This window comes from Zalophus californianus, chromosome 1 (assembly GCF_009762305.2).
Source record: "Zalophus californianus isolate mZalCal1 chromosome 1, mZalCal1.pri.v2, whole genome shotgun sequence".
NCBI lineage: Eukaryota > Metazoa > Chordata > Mammalia > Carnivora > Otariidae > Zalophus > Zalophus californianus.
The window spans coordinates 212,320,690-212,343,744 of record NC_045595.1 but is presented as its reverse complement, the minus strand read 5'-3'; the positions used below and the strand labels follow the sequence as shown (position 1 = coordinate 212,343,744).

The following is a 23,055-nucleotide window of genomic DNA, read 5'->3' as shown; positions in this document are numbered from 1 at the left end:
CTCCATGAATTGAGTTGGCTTCCAAGACTTTTTACCAAGGGCCATGGTCTGGGCCGGCTCCTCTCGTCCCCAATGCCGTTGGTCCTACCAGATGGCCCCTGAGGGGGCCTTGTCACCTTCCATGTGGAGCCAGCTCTGCCTTCTGCAGCTCAGGGCACAAGAGTTATTAGCCACTTCTCACCGGGCAGCTGCCTTTGCCCTGTTGGCCTGGACGTTGCAGCCCTTCTCTCCTTGGTTTTGTGGGGCGCAGATGCCCCCCTCTTCTCCTCCACCCTACAAACCTGCCTCCCTGTTGCTCCGTCCTCCAGGAGGGATGGGAGGCTCGGCGGCCCCACGCGGCACAGCCCCAGCGCCCGCTAGACAGAGCCCTTGGAGACCCACAACTACTCTCCCCTGGCTTTGGTCCTAGTGCTCACCTACACGGGGGAATTTTCCGTCTTGGCATGTGCCGAGACCCCCTTTCCTTCGGCCACCTACTCTCAAAGATGACAGCCGCATGAGGGAATCAGGAGAAACGAGTTGAGTCCCGAGGTCACGGTGCCAACAGGCCAGGCTGCCGGCTCTCCTGCTTGTGGCCAGACTGGCATCTCCCAAACGTGGCAGCACTGAGCACAGACCCACACAGTTAGCTGCTCACACAGCAGGATGGGCAGAGAGGGAGGGAAGTAGCTGGGCGGGCGTCAGCTGATCCACCAAGAAGGGTACCCTGCCATAGGGTTGGACCCCTATTTCTTCTGTCATTGCCTCTCTAGAGAATGAGGGTGCCAACAAGAGTACTTACTTTGACTGCCAAGGCCATGGTGATCAGCAAAGATTAGCACCCTTGGGTGGGGTAAGACCCTCTTGGGCTCATCTTTCCTGACAACATCACCGAGGCCTGGCAGCTTTGTGAGGGTTTCCCATCCCCCTGCACACCTGCAGACCCCAAGAGTCCCCACGTCCAGGTGTAATGGGAAGCCTAGGGACAGAGCGCCGGCCATGTGGGACCCTCAGGGCCACCGTGGGAGTAAGGGGGCACGCGTGGGGGCTGCAGGTCCCCACCTTCTTCTCCAGGCACCTATTTTACTTTTTGGATTTCCTTCCACTTGCGTTTCCAAAAAGGCTTCTGTGATTCAAATTGTACGTTGTAAGGATATCAGTTTAAGACTGTTTTCCAAATTTTCAGATTTACTGAAGCCTGGTGGTTATTGTAGAAACAGCCACAGGGTCTATCAGAAGGCAAATGGCTGCAGGGATTCTGGAACATTCCCACGATGGTGTGTCACACAGCTGTTGAAGCAAAAATAGGGAGCACTGTACCCTCTGGTCTGGAGGGCTGTCCGTGACGCCGTGCAAAGGAAGGAAAGCAAGGGGTGGAGGGCTGGGGGTGTCGTGTCCATCTCTCTGGGTATTAAAAGCGGAGGGTGAATACACTGCTTTCTGGTGTCAACTCTGGGAACCTCACGGGGGTGTGCTTGGGATGGGCTGGGGGCTAGGTTATTCACTTTCGTTTTATTTGTTAAAATGAACATGTAGAATTTTTGTTACTTAAAGATTCTAATAAAGATAAATCTGGAAAACGTGTGGAAGGAGTGGGGATTTTGATGGGGGAAGGTGGTGAGTGGTTTGGGAGCACAGCACAGCGTCTGGGGACGGAGAAGCTTGGGCAGGAAGAGGGGACGGGAAGTGCTGAGTCACCGGGCAGTGGCTTTTCTTTCTGTGTGTCGATGCACGCACACCTTCCTCCACACCTGCAAAGGTGACCTGGTCCTCCCCATCACAGTCATGCCCAGGTGATGATCCCAGAGTGACACCTGCACCCAGGCCGAGCCTGAACCCCAGTGCTGACCTATACAGGGCCCCCAGCGCATAAAGCCCCCAGAGCTGACTCCTGGAGACACTCGCCCATCATCCTGCCCCACGGCAAAACACCTGGGGAGAAGTTTCCTCTGGTCACGGGGGATGGATTCCCCCAGCCACCTCCTGTGACCAGATGGATTCTCCTCCTCAGCTCCCACGGTGTCTTCTTTCCACAGCGGGATGGTGACGAAGGGGCCAAGAGCCCTGGCTCCTCAGCTGGACCGTCACCCTCTGAATTCAGCCTCCGCCACTGCCTTGGCAAGTGGTCTAATCTCTGAGCCTCACTTCCTCACCTGTGAAATGGGGCTGGCTGTGGCTCTCCGGTCCCGCCCTGGGGTTGGGGGGCGTTTAAATGAGATAGTCCATGAAAATGCACTTGACCCCGTGCTCCCACAGAACAAGTGGGGGCTTAGCACAACATCCCTGGAGCTCTTTTCTTCCCAGCTTAATCCAAATCTGTTATAACACCGACCCAAGCAACTGCTCCATTAAGACTGAGGCTCCTGGGGCACCGGGGTGGCTCAGTCAGTTAAGTGTCCGGCTCTTGGTTTCAGCTCGGGTCATGGTCTCAGCGCCGTGGGATCGAGCCCGGGTTGGGCTCTGTGCTCAGATCAGAGTCTGCTTTGGATTCTCTCTCCCTCTGCCCCACCCACTGCTTGCTCTCTTTCTCTCTCCCTCTCCCAAATCAATAAATAAAATCTTAAAAAAAAAAAAAAAAAAAGAGTGAGGCTGCACCAGACCCCAGGCCCAGTTCTCCTGGCAGGTGTGAGAGCAGACATTGTGGAAGCAAGAAGGAGAGTGAAGTAGAAATCTGAAAATAACAATGCTTTATTTGATTTATGTCACATTTTCATAAGTGGCATCTAATTTCAGAAAACAAAGTTCAAGTCTGCAAAAAAATGCACGTACAAATCTTCTAAGGAGATAACCCTACAGAAATATCCACACCAGGACCACGGCCTGGAAGGTACAGTTAGAAAGCTCACATTCTAGGGTCTTGCTCGAGTCTCTGTGCTAGTGGAGCAGGACAGCCGATGGAACAGGCGCCCCAGAGAGCCGATGTCATTGTAAATATATATGTAGATATTTATATATGCTGCGTTTATCTACCACAGTGCAAACCTCTGACTGAGTGCAACAGTATTCGCTAAGTAACAAGGCAAGATCACTGTAGATTCACCCATCCAGTGTCATAAAAAACAGGGCTTATACAATCACAGATTAGATAATACAGATGTTCGCACATGTTTGCGCGCTGATTGAAAACGTTGCTTGCATTGACTCTTGCTTTGGAATAACCAAGGGATGACACTAAGTAGCTGCTCATCTAATAAAAGGCAACAGTTCACACCAGACTCAGCTCTCTCACCAATCTGTCTACAAAGGAAGACACAAACAAATGAGGGGGAAAGGGGTTGGTTACAGAGAGTAACTTTATAAACGTACATGTTCTATCGAGAAACTTACCTTTCCCCCCCTTCTACAGGGATCATGAAACTCTAAAAATGGAAAGCCCCCCATGTGGCTTTGGTGGTCCATTTTATTAGCAATTTGGATGATAGGATCCTTTCTATCATTTTTAATTGGCCGAGGACTTAAAAATGAGCTATTTATGATTAAACTCAGGCAGCCTGTATTCCAAATGTCACAGAAAAGACACCCCTGGGGTACCTAAGGATAGAATTGTAAAAAAAAAATGTAAAACTATAATAACCCAAAGAGCTACCATGACCATCGAAATCCTTCCAGAAAAACCGAGACCCAGATTGGGTGGCAGCCTGGGATCTCCAGGAAACTGTGAATATAGGGCTCTCAACCTTAACCCTGCGTTCCCCATGACTCACCCTCTCCTTCAGGCCTAATGGATTCGTCTGGCAGGAGAGGGCACCTTCAAGGTCCCCCAGGAGGGGAGGTCGTCTAAGTAACCTGTCCTGCAGAAATGGGCAAGCACTGTTTCGGGAAGCTGCCACACTGTCCCATGGCTGGGCTAGGATCTGCTGCAGGGGCCAGCGCTCTGAGCAGGGAAGGCAGGGGCAAAACAGTGCACCTGTGCTGGGGGGCAGCAAGGGCCTTCTGCAGCCTCCTTCCCGGGAGACTGGTCTGGGGGCCTCGAGAACTGGGCCCAGGGCTCTGACGCCCACCAGCCGGGTCTCAGCATCCCACCCAGCTCGCCTGGCCCTGCTGCTCCTGGGGAGCCGCTCCCTCATGCAGTGCTCACAGCACGTGGCTTATGGTGAACAGAAGGGAAAACCACTTAACTGTGCACAAAACCAGGGCCACGTTTATATTCACGTGCAAAGCATAGGCCAAAGGCACCCACAGGTGGTCAACTGGATTCTCTCTTCCATTTACACAGATGCTCCCAAACAGAGAGAGGAGCTGCCCTGCTGGGAAAACTTGAGCTGCATGTAATAATTTTGAGTTTTGCTACTTCTTATTTACGTGGCTCGGGGTACATGCTGTTCCCAAAATTTGGTATTCCTGTGTAGGGGCTGAAAGACCAGCTCTGAAACCATGGAGCCCAGTGGAAAGGCTCACATGCCCCTGGCCATGTCCTCAGCTTGGGCTGTAAGCCGGGTGGTCGTGGGGTCATGGGGTATCTCCCCGGAAGGAGGGACAGATCCAGGCCAGCCCGCCCGCTAGCTGTGGAAAAACTCCCCAGGCAGGCTCCGCCTCCTCCTCCCCCACAGCCTCAGAAATTGGAACCCAGACACCGCCAGCAGGCTCCCTCTGGGCTTGTGATCAAACGAGGACACTTTGATGCCCCTGCTCCCTCCTCTTCAGCTTCACAATGGTCTTTATGCCACGGAATGCCCCTACACTGTGCCCCCACCGACGGCAATCCCTTGCCCTGGCATACCTAGTGTGCACCACTGTTTGTTTTCTCGTTTTTGACACCAGGAGATTATTTTGGAGACCATGGAGGCATCAGGGGCTCTGAGCCTGATCTATGCTCACATGCACCATGGATGCAGACCAGCTTTATGTAAATGCAAACCAGGCTTCCTTAGTTGGCCTCAGTGTGCTCGTGAGGAGGCCACAGAAAGGTCTGTTGGAGGAATGATTTCAAGTTGGCGTGTTCAGAGGCAACACACAGAATTGGGCTAAGGCTAAACCCTTCCGTTTGCACAAAGATGAGAAGAAGGGGCAGTAGTTCTCAGAAAATCCAGCTACACCCAGGAGAAGGCTGGGCTTGAGGGTCATCTTCACCCTGCCTTCCTGCCCTGGAGGCTTGGATGTTACCGACAGGCTGAGCTGAGCTTGAAAGTGTGCAAGGGGGTTTCTCCCCCGCCTCTGACTGCCGCTGGCCCGAGGGAGTCCCCGGATATGGCTTCTGCAGAGGCCGATTATCCTGGAGGAATCTCCCTGATGTGAGAGGCCAAGGACTGTGACCCAGAAGGACCCTGGCGTGAATGTCAGCTGGGCTGAGGCGCAGCGCTGGTCTGCAGAGGCAGGTGCAGAAGGAGAAGCAGAGGGAGCCAGCGGGCACACAGCGCCATTACGACTGGGTTCCACACGTGGGGTGCCCTCCGATTTTGTAGACCAGTTTGAAGGCCGGGGCCCAAGCACCCCTGCCCTTGGGAGTCCTGGCTCTGGGGGAGCCAAGGCAATGCATAACACCAGGATCCTTCGGGGTCCTGCTCACGTTCACTGTGGGGGCCCAACCTCGGGAGGACGTGCTTTCCCCATCGCAGCCTCTACAGAGACCAGGCCGGAGAGGTGGGTTTCCAGAAACACGAGAGCAACGAGCGAGGGATGTCCCTCTGAGGAATCGCCACCAGTGCCTGTCTCCCCTGAGGCCCCTCTAAGGCAGAGGGGACAGCAGGGGATGGGAAGGGAAGGCTCGGGCCTCAGCACATGGGGGTCTTGGCAATTTTTGGTTGTGGCCAACATTAACAAGGCAGGAGGAGTCTGGGAGAACAGAGGGAAAGCCCAAAACTTGAAGACAGTCCCCCATGAAACATGAAGGTGTCCAAGAGAGGAAGGTGACTGTGTACCATCGTGGGGGTAGACCAGAACACTGAGTAATAACGTAGAACTCTTACTAGATGTACAACAAACATATTCAAAATGCAACTTAAAAACCCATTTTGCCTAGTAAGAGTTAAGCAAATCAGTTTGAATTTGAAGCATTTAACACTGAACACAAATAAAAAGTTTTATATAAAATATTTTATTAGCAGTCTTTATTTCCTATAAGTGTCTAACTTTATATTCACACACTCTGCACCTCTCCGTCTTGGGGGTTTGGTTTTACCCTTTGTCACATTCCACTTTACCCAGCATTGGATGAAAACCTCTGGGTTTTGACTACACTCGTCACCATCTGCACAGCAGACATGAAGTGAGGGAATTTTGTCTTTCCTTCTGGGACTAAAGGATGATGGAGCATTTAGAGACAAAGCAAAGACCACAGAATAATACTATGAGAGCTCACACCTGGAGCAAGCCTGCATGTGCGCGCGCGCGCGCGCGCGCGCACACACACACACACACACACACACACACACACACACACACACACACACACACACACCCCAGCCCTCTCTTGCCCACCCGAGCTAGTCCTCAGGTATGCTGCGTTAAGAAGCCAAGACCAGGCAAGGGCAGAGGAAGCCCTCTCCCCACAAGACAGGAGTCAGCTCAGCCTCCAGGCCCATAGGGACACCCCCATGCCAGGCGATGGGGGGCAGGGGCACGGGCCACCCTCCCATTCTGTGTGGTGACAGCAAGTCCATAATGAGTCGCCACTAAACTAGCACTGCGCTTCATGCCTTACAAAGTATTGTCATGTGTATTTGGGCATTACAAACAGGAGGCAATATGGCAAAACAAAACAAAACAGAAGGCTCTGGGGTCAGACCGTGGCTCATATGTCAACTGCGCTCTTTCCTGGTGTGGGACCTGGGACCTCACCTGCCCTCCCCCAGCCCCATGTTCTGTATCTGCAGAATGAACACATCCCTCTCACCTGCCACACTGGAGGCCAAGCCACATCTGGGTTCCCTCCCCCCAGGCCCCCAGCCCCTGGGACAGTACCGAGCTCGTGCAGAGCGCCAATGGCCATGTTTGCTGAGTTAGGGGATGAACAGAGGACCAGCGCGGCTCCCAGTGCAGGACCCGGGACACCCTAGCAGGGAAAGATGCTCAGGGCACTGGGGCTCAGCCTGTTCCTCTCTCAGCAAAACAACTGAAGGTGATTCCACCTAGTCCTTGACCTCCTGGTAGTGCCCTTCTCAGGGTGGGAACATGGCCTCTCTGTGGGTCTCTAGGATGGACTTTTATCTAAAAGCTTAGGTTCTGTTTCCTGGCCCAGAAGGCCCCTCACCCCAGGTGACTTCAGCAGACTCTAGCATCTTTTCTGTAAACTGTTTACATGGGTTTCTTCCCACAGCCCCCATGCAGGACCTTTTCAAGAACTGACCTCTCCGGCTAATACTCAGTGAGGGCGGAGCAAGGGAGGCACAAAGTGCTCTGAATGTGGGCGCAGGTGGGGCTGGCGCCAGAGCCCAGGCCCTGCAGTTGGAGCAGGGGCAGGAGCAGAAACAGAAGCAGGTGCAGGAACAGGAGCAGTTGCAGGTGCAGGAGCAGGTGCAGGTGCAGGTGCAGGAGCAGGAGCAGGAACAGGAGCAGGAGCAGGTGCAGGAGCAGGTGCAGGAGCAGGAATAGGAGCAGGTGCAGGAGCAGGAACAGGAGCAGGAGCAGGAACAGGAGCAGGTGCAGGAACAGAAGCAGGAACAGGAACAGGAGGAGGTGCAGGAGCAGGAGCAGGTGCAGGAACAGAAGCAGGAACAGGAACAGGAGGAGGTGCAGGAGCAGGTGCAGGAGCAGGAGCAGGTGCAGGAGCAGCTGCAGGAGCAGGTATAGGAACAGGAGCAGGTGCAGGAACAGAAGCAGGAACAGGAACAGGAGGAGGTGCAGGAGCAGGTGCAGGAGCAGGAGTAGGAACAGGAGCAGGTACAGGTGTAGGTGCAGGAGCAGGAGCAGGTGCAGGAGCAGGAGCAGTTGCAGGTGCAGGAGCAGGAACAGGAGCAGGAACAGGAGCAGGAGCAGGTGCAGGTGCAGGAGCAGGAACAGGAGCAGGAGCAGGTGCAGGTGCAGGTGCAGGAGCAGGAGCAGGAACAGGAGCAGGTGTAGGTGCAGGAGCAGGAGCAGGTGCAGGTGCAGGAACAGGAGCAGGAGCAGGTGCAGGAGCAGGAACAGGAGCAGGAGCAGGTGCAGGTGCAGGAGCAGGAGCAGGAACAGGAGCAGGTGTAGGTGCAGGAGCAGGAGCAGGTGCAGGTGCAGGAACAGGAGCAGGAGCAGGTGCAGGAGCAGGAACAGGAGCAGGAACAGGTGCAGGTGCAGGAGCAGGAACAGGAGCAGGTGCAGGAGCAGGAACAGGAGCAGGAGCAGGTGCAGGTGCAGGAGCAGGAACAGGAGCAGGAGCAGGTGCAGGTGCAGGAGCAGGAACAGGAGCAGGTGCAGGAGCAGGAGCAGGTGCAGGTGCAGGAGCAGGAGCAGGTGCAGGAGCAGGAACAGGAGCAGGAGCAGGTGCAGGTGCAGGAGCAGGAACAGGAGCAGGAGCAGGTGCAGGTGCAGGAGCAGGAGCAGGAACAGGAGCAGATGTAGGTGCAGGAGCTGGTGCAGGAGCAGGAACAGGAGCAGGAGTAGGAGCAGGTGCAGGTGCAGGAGCAGGAACAGGAGCAGGTGCAGGTGCAGGAGCAGAAGCAGGAACAGTTGCAGGTGCAGGAGCAGGAGCAGGAACAGGAGCAGGTGCAGGTGCAGGAGCAGTGGGTAGTGAGTAGTGGGCAGTGGGCAGAATCCCAGCTCCCCCCCTTCTCTCCTGACAAACGTCACTTAGAAGTGATATTCTTTGGACTTCCACTTTCGCCTGTACTCACAAACACGGGAGAGGCTGCACATCTTTTATGCAAGATGTAATTCTTTCTTCTAAAAGAAGAATCACAGTCCGAGATGAAAAGAATAGTTGGGGCATTTACATTCAGAAATTCTGTATGAGAATGAACTCTGGCAAGCTGGTCTGCTTTCAGTCCCAATGTGTGAAAGACATGGTCACCTACCTCTTAACCACAGGATTAAAAAAAAAACAAATCAGTAAGTTGTTTGGACGTTATCTTCGGTCATTGGAATAAGATGTTTTATCTAAGGACCTGAAGATGCAAACCACACTCTGCATCAGTGATGCCAAGGGTTTGTAAGAGAAGGCTCCAGCAGGGGGCGCTTGCCCACAAAGGGGAAGGGCGGCATCCCAGAGCAGACAGAGCCTTGCTCCCCGCCTGGACGTCTGTCTTTCTAAGCAGATCTTCCTGCCTGCCGACTCGGCACACTCGCTACACACCAGTGAGCGCCCTTCAAAAATTCCCGCATTACTTTGCGTATGGGTTTCCCTTGAAGCAGCTGACAGCCCTCACGTCCCCCAATATCGGCCCCTGACTCCATTCCTCATCTATTAAGGGGATGAATGTAATTTGTTAACAGTGGAAAATTGAAATGCGGGCAACATGAACTCCTGGGGAAATGATCCCTTCTGAGGGCACAGGTAGACTTGGAAACCAGATTTTCAATCTCGGGGGATCTCACTGTTTCCTTCCCAAGTGGCTGAGCCACGGCACGGTGGGCTCAGGGCACACAACATGAGCTGCCTGTTGGAGGGCGGAGGAGGGTGGCCTCAGCCCTGCAGCATGGTTCCAGGCTAGCTGGTCCTTGCAGGGTCACAGAGGGAAAGAGGTCTTTAAGTACTGACCGCACGTGCTGTGAGCACATCCATCTCCTCGCCCCTCCCTCTATTTTACCAGGCTGTTCCTAGGTGGGTCTTCCTACCCGTGACATCTTGCAGGCAAATCTATCTTGAAACTCAGTGAAGACTCTTTATAAAGCTTAAGTTAGATCCTGGGTAAATGACCTAATCTGGAAGGTAATGCCGCATTTGTACAGAACAGCAAAACTCAGTTACAGCTGAATACGCTCCAGTGTGTTTACTACAAAGGATGGGAGGCTGAAAAAGGGATTGCTAAGCATCTGCAAGTCAAATCTGTATGTGAGTAAAAATTAAACTCTTTCCATTCTCTTAAAGTGGGAAATAGAAGCTTTGGGAACAACACTGAGGAGTCAAAGACCCCTTTCGAGCTGACAGCGGCCTTGGAGATCACGCAGCGTTGTTGTTCATGGAGGAGACAGGTACAGACAGGGCATGAACATGCGCAGAAAACAGTCCATCTCTGGGAGACCCCAGCCCCTGGGCAGTGAGATTCCAAGCGGGGAACCACTCCGTTTCCCCCCCTGGCCTCCTCTGACCTCCCCCTGCCGTCGCACTGCCTCTGACAGTTGGTAGGCGCCCCAGGGGCCAATGCCAAGCCAGAGGCCGTTCACCCCGCAGATGTGCCCGCCGCTCCTGCCCTGCAGGGATTTCGTTCTGTGATTCCGTCGCTGGGAAGAAGGAGCTTCTGGTCTGTGACATCTACAGGGGCCCAGCACGGAGAAGGCAGGGATGTCACAGACGCATGGCTCGGGAGGTGGCCTCGCCTGTGACATTGCGCAACGTATGACCGAGCCACAGGAGCCAGGGCCACTCGGACTGTGCCCATTGCCTGCGACGCCTCGGAGGCCGTGAGGTCTGGGTGCGCCCCCCCCCGCCGCCGCTGGCGGCTCCCTCCCCGGCCCCCCTGGCTTTGCTGCCCCCCCCAAGCTCTCCCAGCTCTCGCGGAGGTAGTCGATGTGATACGTGAGGAGAGGGACATGTGTGCAAAAAATCAACAAGGCTCATCTTCTAGACACTTTTTAGGCGAAATTAAGGTGTTCAGAAAGTTAGGAAGAAATAAACATATTTTTTGCTTAAGATAAGCAGCATGGGGTGGGGGAGGGGAGAAAAGACTTTGGGAAGGTTGGCCTATGTCACCCTCCAGCTTTCTGTATGACTTTTCGGAATGCGTGCTGCCCCAGAGCCTTCTCTCTGCCGGGGCACTGCGCCCACGCCTTTCCCAAGGTCTGCCTGAAAACAAGACCAGCTCCGCGCCTTAGTTAAGCCCCTCGTATCTCTAAGCAAAGTGTGTTATTTACCCTGAATAATTTCCTTTAACAAGTACTAAAAAGATACAGTTTCTTAAAATGAATGAGAGTTACCGGCTTTTGGCTTGGAAATTGACTTCTCCCTGGAGAAGGAGGCAAAACCGTAGGACAACAGCGACAGTCCCGAGACGGGGCCACCCCCAGCTTCCCGGCCGCCCCTCTGCTGCCCACTCCTGCATGCCCGGCCACCGCCGTGTTAAATTCCGCACACAGATGTGACGACTTTCTACACCTTCTTCCCAGGTGAAGCCAGAAAGGGAGATGGAGAGAGGCGCCGAGCTGGCTGGGCGCGGATGGGCAGCACGATGCCCGCGGCCCGAGCGTGCCGCCGGGGTCTGGGCGGCAGCGGTCTCTGCGGCTCTACAAGGGGTCCTGGGCCGCGATGTCTACGTCTGTGTCTCCTGGCACTCTGGTGTTTTTACCTCTCTGCCCGGATTTTGTATCTCAGGACAAAATAGGCGATGAGGCGCAGGGAGATGAAGAAAATACCCAGAACGATGAAGTCCAGGTAGAGCTTGGCGTCCTCCACGTCCAGCTCCCTCAGGATGGCCTCCGACTTCTGGAAGTGGCATGTCTCATCGATGCCACAGTGCAGGTCCTCTCGGTCCAGCCCGTAGATGGACAGGATGACCCCTTCAAACCCGTACCTGTGGAGGAAGGCACCGGCCGTGAGCAAGGCCCTCCCCGTGGCCAGGGGACCCCACGCCCTTGCGCCCGCCTCCATGTGCCAAGGGAAACAGGGTCCCCCTGTCCGTGATCTGCGGTGCGGCCACATTCCCTCCCCGAGACCCGTCTTCACGGAAATACTTCCTAGCCTCCCAAGACAGACACATCCAATGGCTTGGCTAAGGTTTTCCCAAATTTTGTTTCCTCCAGAGCCTCTACCCACAAAACCAAACTGAACGAAGAGTGGGTATTTGTTCAGTGGGGGAAACGAATTGGAAGGCTGTTTGATCGCCTGATGTAACATATTTTTTAACAGTTGGATATAATAAAGGCTCTGATAGCCTTCGAAGGACTATAGAGCATTTCAATAAAACCCTTCTGCACCATTTCTCATTCCAGGGCAGCCCTACAGCGTCAGAACAACAATACCAATTTTGAGAAGAAAGACGTGGGTTTCTGATTTCTTGGCATTGGAGCACACACGGATTGCTGAAACTCTGCACGGGTGCTTTGTTTTGATTTTGTTTTCCCGAACAATACCTCTGGGTCTGAACTGACATTCTAGAAAAAGAAAGCTTGTTCCCAACTTTGGATCTTGCGTGTCATGCGGGGTTGCTACAGCTGGGGCAGCAGAGCCCTGAAGATGGACGCCGCCCGGTGAGGCCGAGGCGCCAGGGCCCAGAGCAGAGGGAACGGGGTCCGAGCGCCGTGGCGCCCGGGGGCCGGGACGCTCTTGTTCAAAGATATTAAGATGTTTAAAACAGGACTTGGTTTCCACCGGATTTACACAGAGGCAGAACCTGGCTGTGAGCACTGTTCATTCCAGAGAGGGACGAGGTTCGTGAGAGGGAAACACACCGCCCACAGCGCAGTCCTCCAAAACGGGCAGAAGACAGGCGGTCCGCTACAGCTTCTTCAAGGCCTAAAGCGCTAGTATTTATTTTGTCCTTGTGCGTGCGAGCATGCGTGCGTGTGTGTGCGTGTGTGTGTTCGAGAGGGTGTGCACACACCGGACTTGGGAGAAAGTGAAAGGCATCAATAGTCTCGGATTCGTGGCGCAAGCATCATCCTGGCATTTAGCTGGTGGCTAGGAGGTGGCTTTGGTCCCTTCCCTCGGTCCACACAGAGCTCCTGAGCGGTCAGGGTCCCCACACACGCTACCTGACGTAGGAGATATACGACATCCACTGCAGGTAAGCCGGGATCGTGTCGAAGCTGACGAAGAACCCCGAGAAGAGGAGAACAGGGATGGCCGTCACGGGTCCCACAAAGGTCGCCACCTGGGGGGGCACACAGGGGACGCGCTCAGGGGCAGCAGGCGGGAATCCCACCCAGTTCCCTCAGGTGTCCCCTGGAGGCCATATCCCACGCGTCTGGGGAGAGTCACCAGCAGCTGGGAAAGGGCCAGGGCTCCCGGCTGGTCACACAAAGCCAGGACGGCACTAAGAGCCCCTGTCTTCCAGCCTGCAGCCTGTCTCCATGCAGAGAGCAGTGGGCCCCTGCTGAGGGGCGGCGAAGAGAGAGAGCCTCCTGCGGGAGGCAGGGACCAAGGGGAACAGCAATGAGGCTGCAGCACAGCATCCGGAGGAGTGGACAGCTGGGTGCTGCTGCCACGTCCAAGGGAGGAAGGGGCAAGGAGCGCCTTTCCCTGTGCACTCGCGGCGGCTGGTGGGGCCGAGGGCTTTCCACGGCTGCCCGATGCACCCCATGCACACCATCACTATGTCTATCCACAGATGAGGGGCCCGCCCTGGAGGCTAGGCAGTCACTGGCAGGGGGGCTCTGAAGACGGAAACGGAGAGTCCATCACACGCAGGGACAGCGGAGGGCATGGGATGGGAGGTCTGGGGGGGCACACGATTCACCAGAGTTGTGGCTTTGTGTTGGGGGCAGAGCTGACCTGGGCACCCAGAAGCCGCCGCACATATGGGGGTTGGCAGGTTGCGGGGCATGTGAAGCCCCGGGGCAGGGTAGGGGCACAGGCTGCCATTGGAGGGCCACGGGATGGCGGAGCAGATCCCCCAGAGGCAACAAAACATAGGCGTTGAGAGCTTGGACTTGGAGCCAGCGACACGACCCTGACCAGATCACGTTGGCTCTCTGGGCCTCAGTCTCCCCCACTATGGAATGGGGATAGCACCACCCTAGCTTGTGGGGTGCTGGGGAGCAATGAGCTATGATGTGGACAGCACTGGGAACAGCGCCTGGCAGGCATGAAGGCCACGGGCACCTGCTGTCGTCAGTGTGCCAACCCTGACCAGCCACCACGGTGCGGTTCCTTCCCTGGGCAGCGACCTGCTGAAGCCAATCTAGGAAGTCAGGGCAGAATTAGGAGGCGGCGTTTTAGGGAGGAGGGGCCCTGGCTGCACTGGCCCAGGTGGAGAAGGGAGGCCCTCCACTCCCCCCGTGCTGTGTCCTCAGCTGGTACCTGCAGGGATGTGGATGCGGCTCCAATGAGCAGACCCAGGGACTGTGCCACCAGGGACGTCATGGTGCCCAGCGCAGCGAACAGCACGAACCTCACGGCGTCGGACGGCTGCGACGTCATCCAGTACACGATGCTGCAGTAGGCCACTGGGAACATGATCTGCAAGCACAGGGCCCGTCACCCCTCACGGACATGGGTGTCTCCCGCCCCTTCTACAGAGAATGATGGAGAACTCTTGCCCCTTCACTAACACACCTGGAAAGGCACGTCGGCCATGGTCTTGGCTAGGTAGTAGGCCTTCAGGCTGTACCAATAATTCAGGTGTTCCCGAAGAAATACTCCCATCTCCAGGGGAACTAGGAGACAGAAGGAGGGCAAAGGGGTCAGGCAGACACAGCCCACCAGCCAGGTATCGCCACGATGCCCACCTGCCATGTGAGCAGCTCTCAGAGATGGAGCTAAGACATACGGAACGATTCACCAGCCCGGGAAAACTGCCGACCATATTTAAAACCCGAAGGGTCACTGGGCGGATAATCGAAGTGCAGAGAACATCTACTCGGATACTGAGCATTATTGTAGTGATTCGCACAAGGATTTCCTGCTAAGCTCAGCACTAACCAGTGCGATTCCTTCCATGGGCAAGAACCCCTAAGCTGGTCTTGAGCATGCAGGGCCATTTAGGGAGGCAACATTGGGGCAAGCTTTATGCTAGAGTTTACTGTCAGCCCAGAGCAAGCAAGGGCAGCATGCTCTGCAAGCCATCTGGAACCGCATGGAAATCCATCTAGAATAGCTTTATCCACACACAGATGTGGCCACAGCAGGCTGGCTTAATAAGTGAATGAGGTAACAGGTAAGCAGTAAGATCTGAGGTGTTCCTGATTAGAAAAATTTTTAGAAATCTCTCTCTTGTCAGCCTTCCACAATGCTCATGGTTTCTCCACTAGTGATTAATTCCTTTGGCTTAAACATGGTATGTATTTTCTTGTCTAAGAGAAAATATGATAGTCCCTGTCAACAAAAAAATAATGCTTCAAAAAACCATGACGTTCTGTGTCAGAACCTCATCTATTGGCCGAGCCAAGATCTCGGTCCCCCGTTGGTGGGCGGGTGTAGGGTCAGGCACTCACACGTGAGAACGGTGGGCATGAGGGCAGCGAACATGAGGAACAGCATGGAAAAGAAGAGGAAGCCGGAGTTACTCAGGACCTTCTTGGCTTCGTTCCCAATCCCCAGGTACAGCAGGCCAATAAGGAGGCCGATTCCAATGTGAGATGTGATCCGCAGGTGCGTCAGGACCTGGGGGGCAGACACGGTTCTCGCTGACATGCATGGCGGTCGGCGAAGACCTCAGGGCTGAGGCTTTGGAGACATTGGCCCCCGAGTTCTCCTCCAGAAAAACAAGCCCCAACCCTAAACCAACTCGCGCGCGCGCGTGCCCACATGCACACACACACACACACACACACACACTCACAGCAGTTTACTGCTGTTAAAACAGAAGCAATTGCTATGCTCCACAGAAGGCACGAAGGGCAGTCTACCTTCAGAGGAGGGGTCAGGTGAAACAGTGCTGGGGGATAGAGAATGCATACGCCCGAGGCCCCTCCTTGGAGTGCTCTGGCCTGGGCAGCTACAAGCCCCCCAACATTCAAAGCAGGTCCCAGAGGCCCCACTGGGCACTCAGCCCCCCTCGGCAGGGAGCCTGCCATGCTGTCCACTATGATGGGTAGACAGGATCACGGCTCCCAGTCACTCACCACCTCCTGCCCGGCGGGGCTCTGTGCACCTGCCAGCGCCCTGGGCCCCCAGGGCCTCTTGGGAGAGGGGCACACTCCCACTTGGGCTTGGCCAGAGGAAAGCGAGCACAAGACAAGGTTTGTCGCCCCAGCAGGAACTCTGACAGGCTGCCCTTTGCCATGTTCCAGAAAAGGAGCTGTGACTCCATTCTGGGTCCCAGGATGAGACACGTGGGGCAGGACCACCCGCCACAGCCGCCAACACACAACACCAACGTGACAAACATATTTATTGTCACAGCCACTGGGGACTGTTTGTCACGGCAGCACCACGGAGGGAAAGCTGACCGATGCAAATGCAGGGAAAATAGCCTGAGCGCTCAGGCAGGATGAACACACCGGAAAATAACCCTGCAGCTCCCTCTACCCTGAAAGAACGTTGGCCCACAGCCTTACCGAATCCCTCATGATACTGAGGAAAGTCCGTTTGAAGAGGATGCAGAACTGGGTGAGGCAGCTGGCTGAGAAGCTGTGGCAGCCCTCCATGGAGGTGGAGTCCTGCAGGTGCACACCGGAAGGGGGAGTCGTGAGCCGCCAGCCCAGGACGCAGCTCCCCCTGGCTGAGCAAGAGCCCCCATGCAGCAAGGCACAAGGCGCAGCATGCAGCTGTCCCGCGGGGGGCCGGGGCTTTGCATTACCTTTCTCCACCCCTTCAATCGTTTTGCCTGCTTTACCTCTTCAGAGGGCCGGTGCCAAAGAAAAGGGTTCACCTCGGCATCCCCCCCAGGCTCTCTCCTGTGGTCGGAGTCACACATGCCCTCCCGGACGGCTCTCACCAGGCGGCCGTTCTGATCGCCGTATTCACCAGACGCGACCTCCATGACTGCGGGACACACAGACGGGTCAGTCCCAGCACCCACCCCAGGGAGGAGCCCCCTGTCGCTAACGTGACCCCAGGCCTTGGTCATTTTGCGACAACACAGCCATGAGCCTTGCGGGAGTCCTTTTAGTGGATTATATGGATGCTGCATGATAGGATAAGCTCATGCCACAACGAACCTTTCGTCAGCTCTAAAACCCCCAGCAAGGCCAGGTGTCACATCAGGATCCTAGAAATGCGAATTCAGATGGCGATGCCAGGAAGCCTGAGAGGTAACTAGCTCGTACGTCTATTAACTTATTCACCCAGTGATGGTTACTGAATGCCTGCCTTGGGCATTCAAGCCCCAGGATTGGAGCCCAGGGATGAGCCAGAGGGGGCTTCATTGTCACTATGGGCTCAGGCAAGAGCGATGGGCACAGTGACAGTTCTTCAGAACCATGGAGAGGGGCCCAGAGCCACCAGCCAGCTTGGGACCCTCAGCCCCACCTCCCGGTCCCCAGGGAGTGTGTCCTCCACTGACCCTGTCTCTGGATCCCACGGCCTCTCCGTGGCCCCTGGTTCCACAGCCCACACGACCGCTGCCCCTTCCGGCCCGCGGCCTGAGGTCTCCCACGCCTTCTTCCCGCGGCCCCTCCCCTCACTGACATCCTTGATGAAGCCCAAAGTCCCTGGCCTCGAATTTTTGGCGCTGCCCTATGGCCACACGAGCTATTTACTTTCCCTGAGCCTGAACCGGGGCGGCCAAGCCCTCCTTGATCCTGTCGTAAACCAGGACACGTTGCCACAAGAGAACGTCATCATCAGTGATGCCGCATGGGTCCAGCACGGCCGGCTCACCTGCTCACTCACACCCACCCTGCTCCACCGTGCTCCAAACGGCCCCGCTCCCCTCCAGCCCTCTCTCCGGTGACGCAGAGGGCCTAGAAGCTGCCAGAAGGGTACACTCTCTCCTTCGTGAGGCCTTCCCACAGTCCCATGTGCCCAGTTTCCTACCCCCTAGGTCCTCTCCTCTTTGCAGACGCTGGATGTCCCTGCTCTGCCCCTCCTCTGCAGCCCCTGTCCCCCGCCCACCTTCTGTCTCCGGGGAACAGGTGTGTGACGATCTTTGGCTCCATCCACTACCTTTGCAACACGCCAAAGCCTCTCTTTAGGTGAGGCTCCCCTCCTCGTCGGCCTGTTCCTGTCCATTGTGTGCTCCCCTCGCCGTCATGACCCACTTCTCAGAAGACAGAGCCTGGCCTGGGAACCGTGTCTCATGGAACACAATTTGGGGGATGATGATGTAGAGATATAGAATCCCAGCAGTGCTGTGGCCAGGTGTTTGGGGGAAAAACATGGATGAGAAAGGCTGATGCCCCCCCCAATTCATGTCCACTGGGAACCTCAGAATGTGGCCTTATTTGGAAAACGCTCTTTGCAGATATAATTCGTTATGGATCTTCAGATGAAATCATCCTGGATTTAGGGTGGGCCCTGAGTCCCATGACTGCTATCCTTACAAGAGGAAGAGAGGACACCCAGAGACACTGAGGGAAAAGCCATGTGAGGACACAGGCAGAGACTGGGGTGGCCCAGTCACCAGCCCAGGCACGCTGGAGCCCCCAGGAGCTGGAAGAGCAGGAAGGACCCTCCCCCTGGAGCCCTCCGAGGCAGCTCGGCCCTGCCCACAACTTGACTTCCAGCCCCAGAACTGCGACAGGATGAATTTCTGCTGATTTAGGCCACCCGGCTTGTGGGGCAACCTTGCAGCAGCCACAAGCAGACAGGATGTGCAGGCAAAGACCGGACCCCAGCACAGGGGCCGGTGCGGGGAGACAGGTCTGGGTGGGGAGTGTCAAGCACTTGGCGGCCTAGTAAATATGAAGCTTGAGAGAAAGAGAAGGCAAGAGGGGTTCCTGGCTCCCTGGCTTGCAGAGCCTGGTGGAGGAGGAGACTTGGTTTTGGAGACGTGTCCTGGAGAGGCTGTGAGGCTTGCTGACAGATGTGTGGGCCATGGTGTGGGAGGGGTGCTGGGCCCGGAGACCCAGTGGTGGGGGGAAAGTGATGGCCAGCAGCAGCAGCATCAACAGCCTAGAGGGCATGGCCCCTGGGAGCAACGCCAGCATGCAGGGGTGGGCTTCTACATGTCAAGGACACAGCGTACTTCGCTGCCAACCTCGGGACCTTCAACTCAGGAGAAGGAGCTCAGACCATCACCTTGGTCTCTGGACTCTGAGCTTCACCTTTTTTGTTATGTTTGGTGGAAATTTAAATCCGCATTTTAACTTGGTTAATCAATGTAAGAGGGTCATTTTTTTATTTTTAAAGGTTATTTATTTTCAGAAATACCTTCCTTTAAATCAGAAATCAAACACAGCAAAATGGGAAAAATGGCTCCTAACAACAACGTCCTTATTCTAGTTCCCAGATCTCTGGAGGAAAGAAAACCTCTTCTCTGTTCTTAAAAGCTTCACCACAGGATGGCAGTTGAGCCATGTGTGGAATATTCAAGGAATTCCAGATTTGGGGGCTTCGGGTAAAAGCAGAAACCCACAGAGAGTGGAAAAGAGCCCCTTTCTTTCCCCTCCAGCTGGTTAAGGCTCTACTTACCAAAATCAGCTGGGTTGTGGTAGGTTGGGCAGTTCAGACCTAAATCCCTCAAGTATGGTACAAGATTTGAGACTTTTCCCCGGTACACACATTGTCCTTGACTGAGGACATAAAGCTAGAAAAAAGTAAGGAGAGGAACATCAACCTTGTCCTCCTTTGTAAAGCAACAGGAGCTGCCAATCCATCCAGCCCTCCATCCACCACCCATTCAACCTTCCATCTACTCATCCGTCTATCCTCCCATTTATCCACCCATCCATCCGTCTGTCCATCCATCCATCCAACCACTACCCATTCAACCATCCATCCATCCACCACCCATTCAACATTCCCATCCATCCATCCATCTTTCCACCCATCCACCTACCCACCCACCCATCCATCCATCCATCCACTATCCATTAAACCTTCTATCCATCCACCCACCTACCCATTTACCTATCCATCCACCCATCCATCCATTACCCATTCAACCCTCCATCCATCCATCCACCCACCTACCCACTCATCCACCCATCCATCCACCACCCATTCAACCTTCCACCTACCCATCCATCCACCACCCATTCAACCTTCCACCTACCCATCCATCCACCACCCATTCAACCTTCCACCTACCCATCCATCCATCCTCCCATTTATCCAGCCACCCACCCATCCATCCATCCAACCACTATCCATTCAACCTTCTATCCATCCACCCACCTACCCATTTACCTATTTATCCACCCATCCATCCATTACCCATTTAAACTTCCATCCATCCAGCCACCCACCTACCCACTCATCCACCCCATCCATCCATCACCCATTCAACCTTCCATCTATCCATTCATCCATCCATCTGTTCATCTAACCACTACCCATCCAACTTTCTATCCATCCACTTACCCACCCATTTACCTATCCATCCACCCATCCATCCATTACCCATTCAACCCTCCAACCATCCATCCACCCACCTATCTACCCATCCATCCACCACCCATTCAACCTTCTATTTATCCACCCGTCCACCCACCCACCTACCCATGCACCTATCCATCAGTCAATTTCTCCTTCTTTCAGGAGAGCTTTACATTACTTCCCCAAAATGTTAAAGTTCAAAGGGAACTTTAAGTCAGGGAAGATATCATATGGACAGGCATTACTTTATTATATTGCTTTTCTTCACCCTCACACCAACCACCTGCTAGGAAAGATTTTGAAGCTGTACACATTTCATCCCTGGGCCTTTTTTTTCTTTTTTTTTTTTTTTTGTTTATAATGTCAAAACCTATGATTTATAAAAGAAATGATATTGTACACATATGATAACCTGCCATTCAATTCTGTAAAACAGGTGTTCCCCCATTGTTACAGGGGTGGGGGTGGAAAATGAAGCTTTAGCAATGTCAGACCCCTCCTCCCCAGAGGGAGAACACTGGTCAGCTCTTTCTACCCTCCCGCCCTGCCACCTTAGCTGCTTATGACTCCAGAGTCTGGTGAAACAGAACACTTAAGGCTACTCAAAAATGAAGACACCCCCGGGAACTGACAGGAAGCTGTGAGTCCCTGGGATTTGGCATCACCTGGGCTATCACCGCACATACCTGGTCGAAGAGTTCGAAGAGCTTGGCGCTGGGCTGGTGGATGGTACAGATGATGGACCTCCCTCCCTGAGCCAGCCCTTTCATCAGGGAGACCACCTGGAAGCAGGAGGCACTGTCCAGCCCACTGCAAGGCAAGGGGCGCCGTGAGATGCCTGTGGAACCCGCCAAACCATACCCCATATTCACAGCACTATGGGGAGGTCCATCCTACAGGCCTGAGCCTGTCATGTCTTCTAGAGTCAGACAGGGAGAGGGTAGGAAGTCAGGCCCCTGCTCCCCGGGACCCCAGGACAGAAAAAAAGATGGGTAGGCAGAGCACATGCCTCCCCCTTTGGAGGCAACTCCAGGGGCCCCTGCTGGTGGAGAGGGCAGGGCTCTTCCCTCCGCTGCTCTTGATTACCTGGTGGGCTCATCAAAGAACATGACGGGAGGGTTGTTCACCAGCTCCAGGGCGATGGCCAGGCGCTTCCGCTGGCCGCCCGAGAGGCTCCCAGTCCGTGTGTTGGCACAAGACAACAAGCCCAGAGCCGTCAGGATCTCTTTGACCTGGGGGAGCAGCAGAGCCAGCATGGCCGTCAGGGACTGCCCGCCACAGCTCACCACCTGGAAACACCTGCCGCCTCCCCCAGCCCACTCGTGGACACACACGGATGGGGTTGCTTAACAGGGCCCATCCCAGGCTGCCTCTTGCCAAGTGGGAAGGTGCCTTTCCAAGTCCGAGTTCCTGGTTTGGGCCCAGGAGGCTGGGGAGCAGTGCTGGACCCAGGCCTGCTGGGACTGGAGGCCCGGTTCTGCCTCCTGCTGGCGACCTGGCAGGCTCCTGCCCTTGTAAGCCTCACTCAGGCCCAGGAAGGTGACAATGACCATGTGCAGAACGGGGGGCCCGGGAAGGTGCTCAATGGCCATGTGCAGAACGGGGGGCCCGGGAAGGTGCTCAGTGGCCATATGCAGAACGGGGGGCCCGGGAAGGTGCTCAATGGCCACGTGCAGAACGGGGGGATCGGCAGACACACAGCCAGGGGATGATCAGGTGTCTGAACAGCAGAAAGGGGAGGGCCATCGTGACGGCAACATGGGAGAAGCAGTGAAAACATGCGGCATAAAGCCTGGCCAGAGGAAGGCCTGTGATTACCAGCAGCTGTTAACGGCACTCTGAGCAGGCCCATGGCTTCCACAGACCCATGCCACACCAGCCAGGCCTCTCAGGGAGAAGGAAAGCCACCCGTTGGCACTCATCATGGGAGAACCAGGGCTCTGATGGGGCAGCAAGGCCAGGAAATGGCTTGACGCAGTCCCTCCTTCCACGGGGGCCCTGCCCATGCCCCCCTTCCTCCTGGGAAGCAGGCCAGGCACCGGGATATAAACAGTCCACTGTGACTAAGCCTCCATGTCCACTCCAGATCATTGATCCAGTATTGACTCGGGGAACAGAAGTCAGCAGACTTGAGCGCAGTTTTCAGGTTGTCTTCCTGGAGGCAGTGCCCCGGGACGGTGGGTGTCCGCAGCAGCCCGCCCTGCCTCCACCCCAGGCTCACCTCCCAGGGCCAGCCCTCCTGGAGTTCCTGCGAGAACACACCTGGCCACCATCCCGGCCCCTGAGGACGGACCTCAGGCCAGTGGTTTCTCCGGGGAGATGAGGTCATCCAGAAGGAGAAGGAACTCACAGGGAAGAAAATTTCCACTCCAACTCTTGAGTTACTGATTCACAGTCAGGACAAAATACAGCCTGGGCGACAGGATGAGCCAGGGCACCACTGTTCCACGGGCCAGGGGGCAGTGGGGTCCGACGGACCTGGGTCCGAATCCCACTAGGCCTTTTCCTTGCTGATCTATAAACCCAATCCACTGCCCTCCTAGAATGCACTGCATCTGAGGGATCCCAACCAGGAAAGGTCAGCGAGGTTGCCCGGGAGGGGCCAGCAAGGCGGGGCAGGTGGGGAGGGCTCTCTGGGACAGTCTCCTTCCCCTGCAGATGCCATCTGTTGGCTTTCTCAGAGGCACCAAGCTTGTGCGGTCTTCTGGAACCACAGGTCACACTTGCAGAATGAAGAGTCACGCCGGTCGCTCCGGGCTTGCCTTTGGGGTCCCCCATGGCTCGGCATATGCCCACTCCCTTCCGCCATCTGTCCGCTCGGGGGTCCCTCCTTGTGGCCGGGTGTGCCCTGCCCCACGTGCCCTCTGCCCCCACAGACAAGACGCTGGAGGTGGAGGCAAATGTCAGTGCTGCCCCGTCCAGCCCGTTTCTCC

At 55.5% G+C, this 23,055-nt stretch overlaps 1 protein-coding gene across 5 annotated transcripts in view; it reads right to left on the bottom strand.

The window, feature by feature from the left end:
* Positions 1–10,612: 10,612 nt before the first annotated feature.
* ABCG1 (ATP binding cassette subfamily G member 1) overlaps positions 10,613–23,055 on the bottom strand; it is a 69,424-nt gene continuing 56,981 nt past the window's right edge. For 4 of the 5 annotated variants that reach the window (XM_027584790.2, XM_027584788.2, XM_027584791.2 and 1 more), the window contains 10 exons: positions 21,209–21,354; positions 20,809–20,932; positions 19,217–19,331; positions 16,443–16,627; positions 16,201–16,302; positions 15,136–15,304; positions 14,258–14,358; positions 14,003–14,161; positions 12,736–12,854; positions 10,613–11,555 (listed from right to left, as the gene is read on the bottom strand). In XM_027584790.2, coding sequence (XP_027440591.1) covers positions 11,327–11,555; positions 12,736–12,854; positions 14,003–14,161; positions 14,258–14,358; positions 15,136–15,304; positions 16,201–16,302; positions 16,443–16,627; positions 19,217–19,331; positions 20,809–20,932; positions 21,209–21,354 — 1,449 coding nt within the window. In that variant the 3' untranslated portion in view covers positions 10,613–11,326. The remainder of the gene's footprint in view (positions 11,556–12,735; positions 12,855–14,002; positions 14,162–14,257; positions 14,359–15,135; positions 15,305–16,200; positions 16,303–16,442; positions 16,628–19,216; positions 19,332–20,808; positions 20,933–21,208; positions 21,355–23,055) is intronic. The other variant, XM_027584789.2, reaches the window with a different exon arrangement.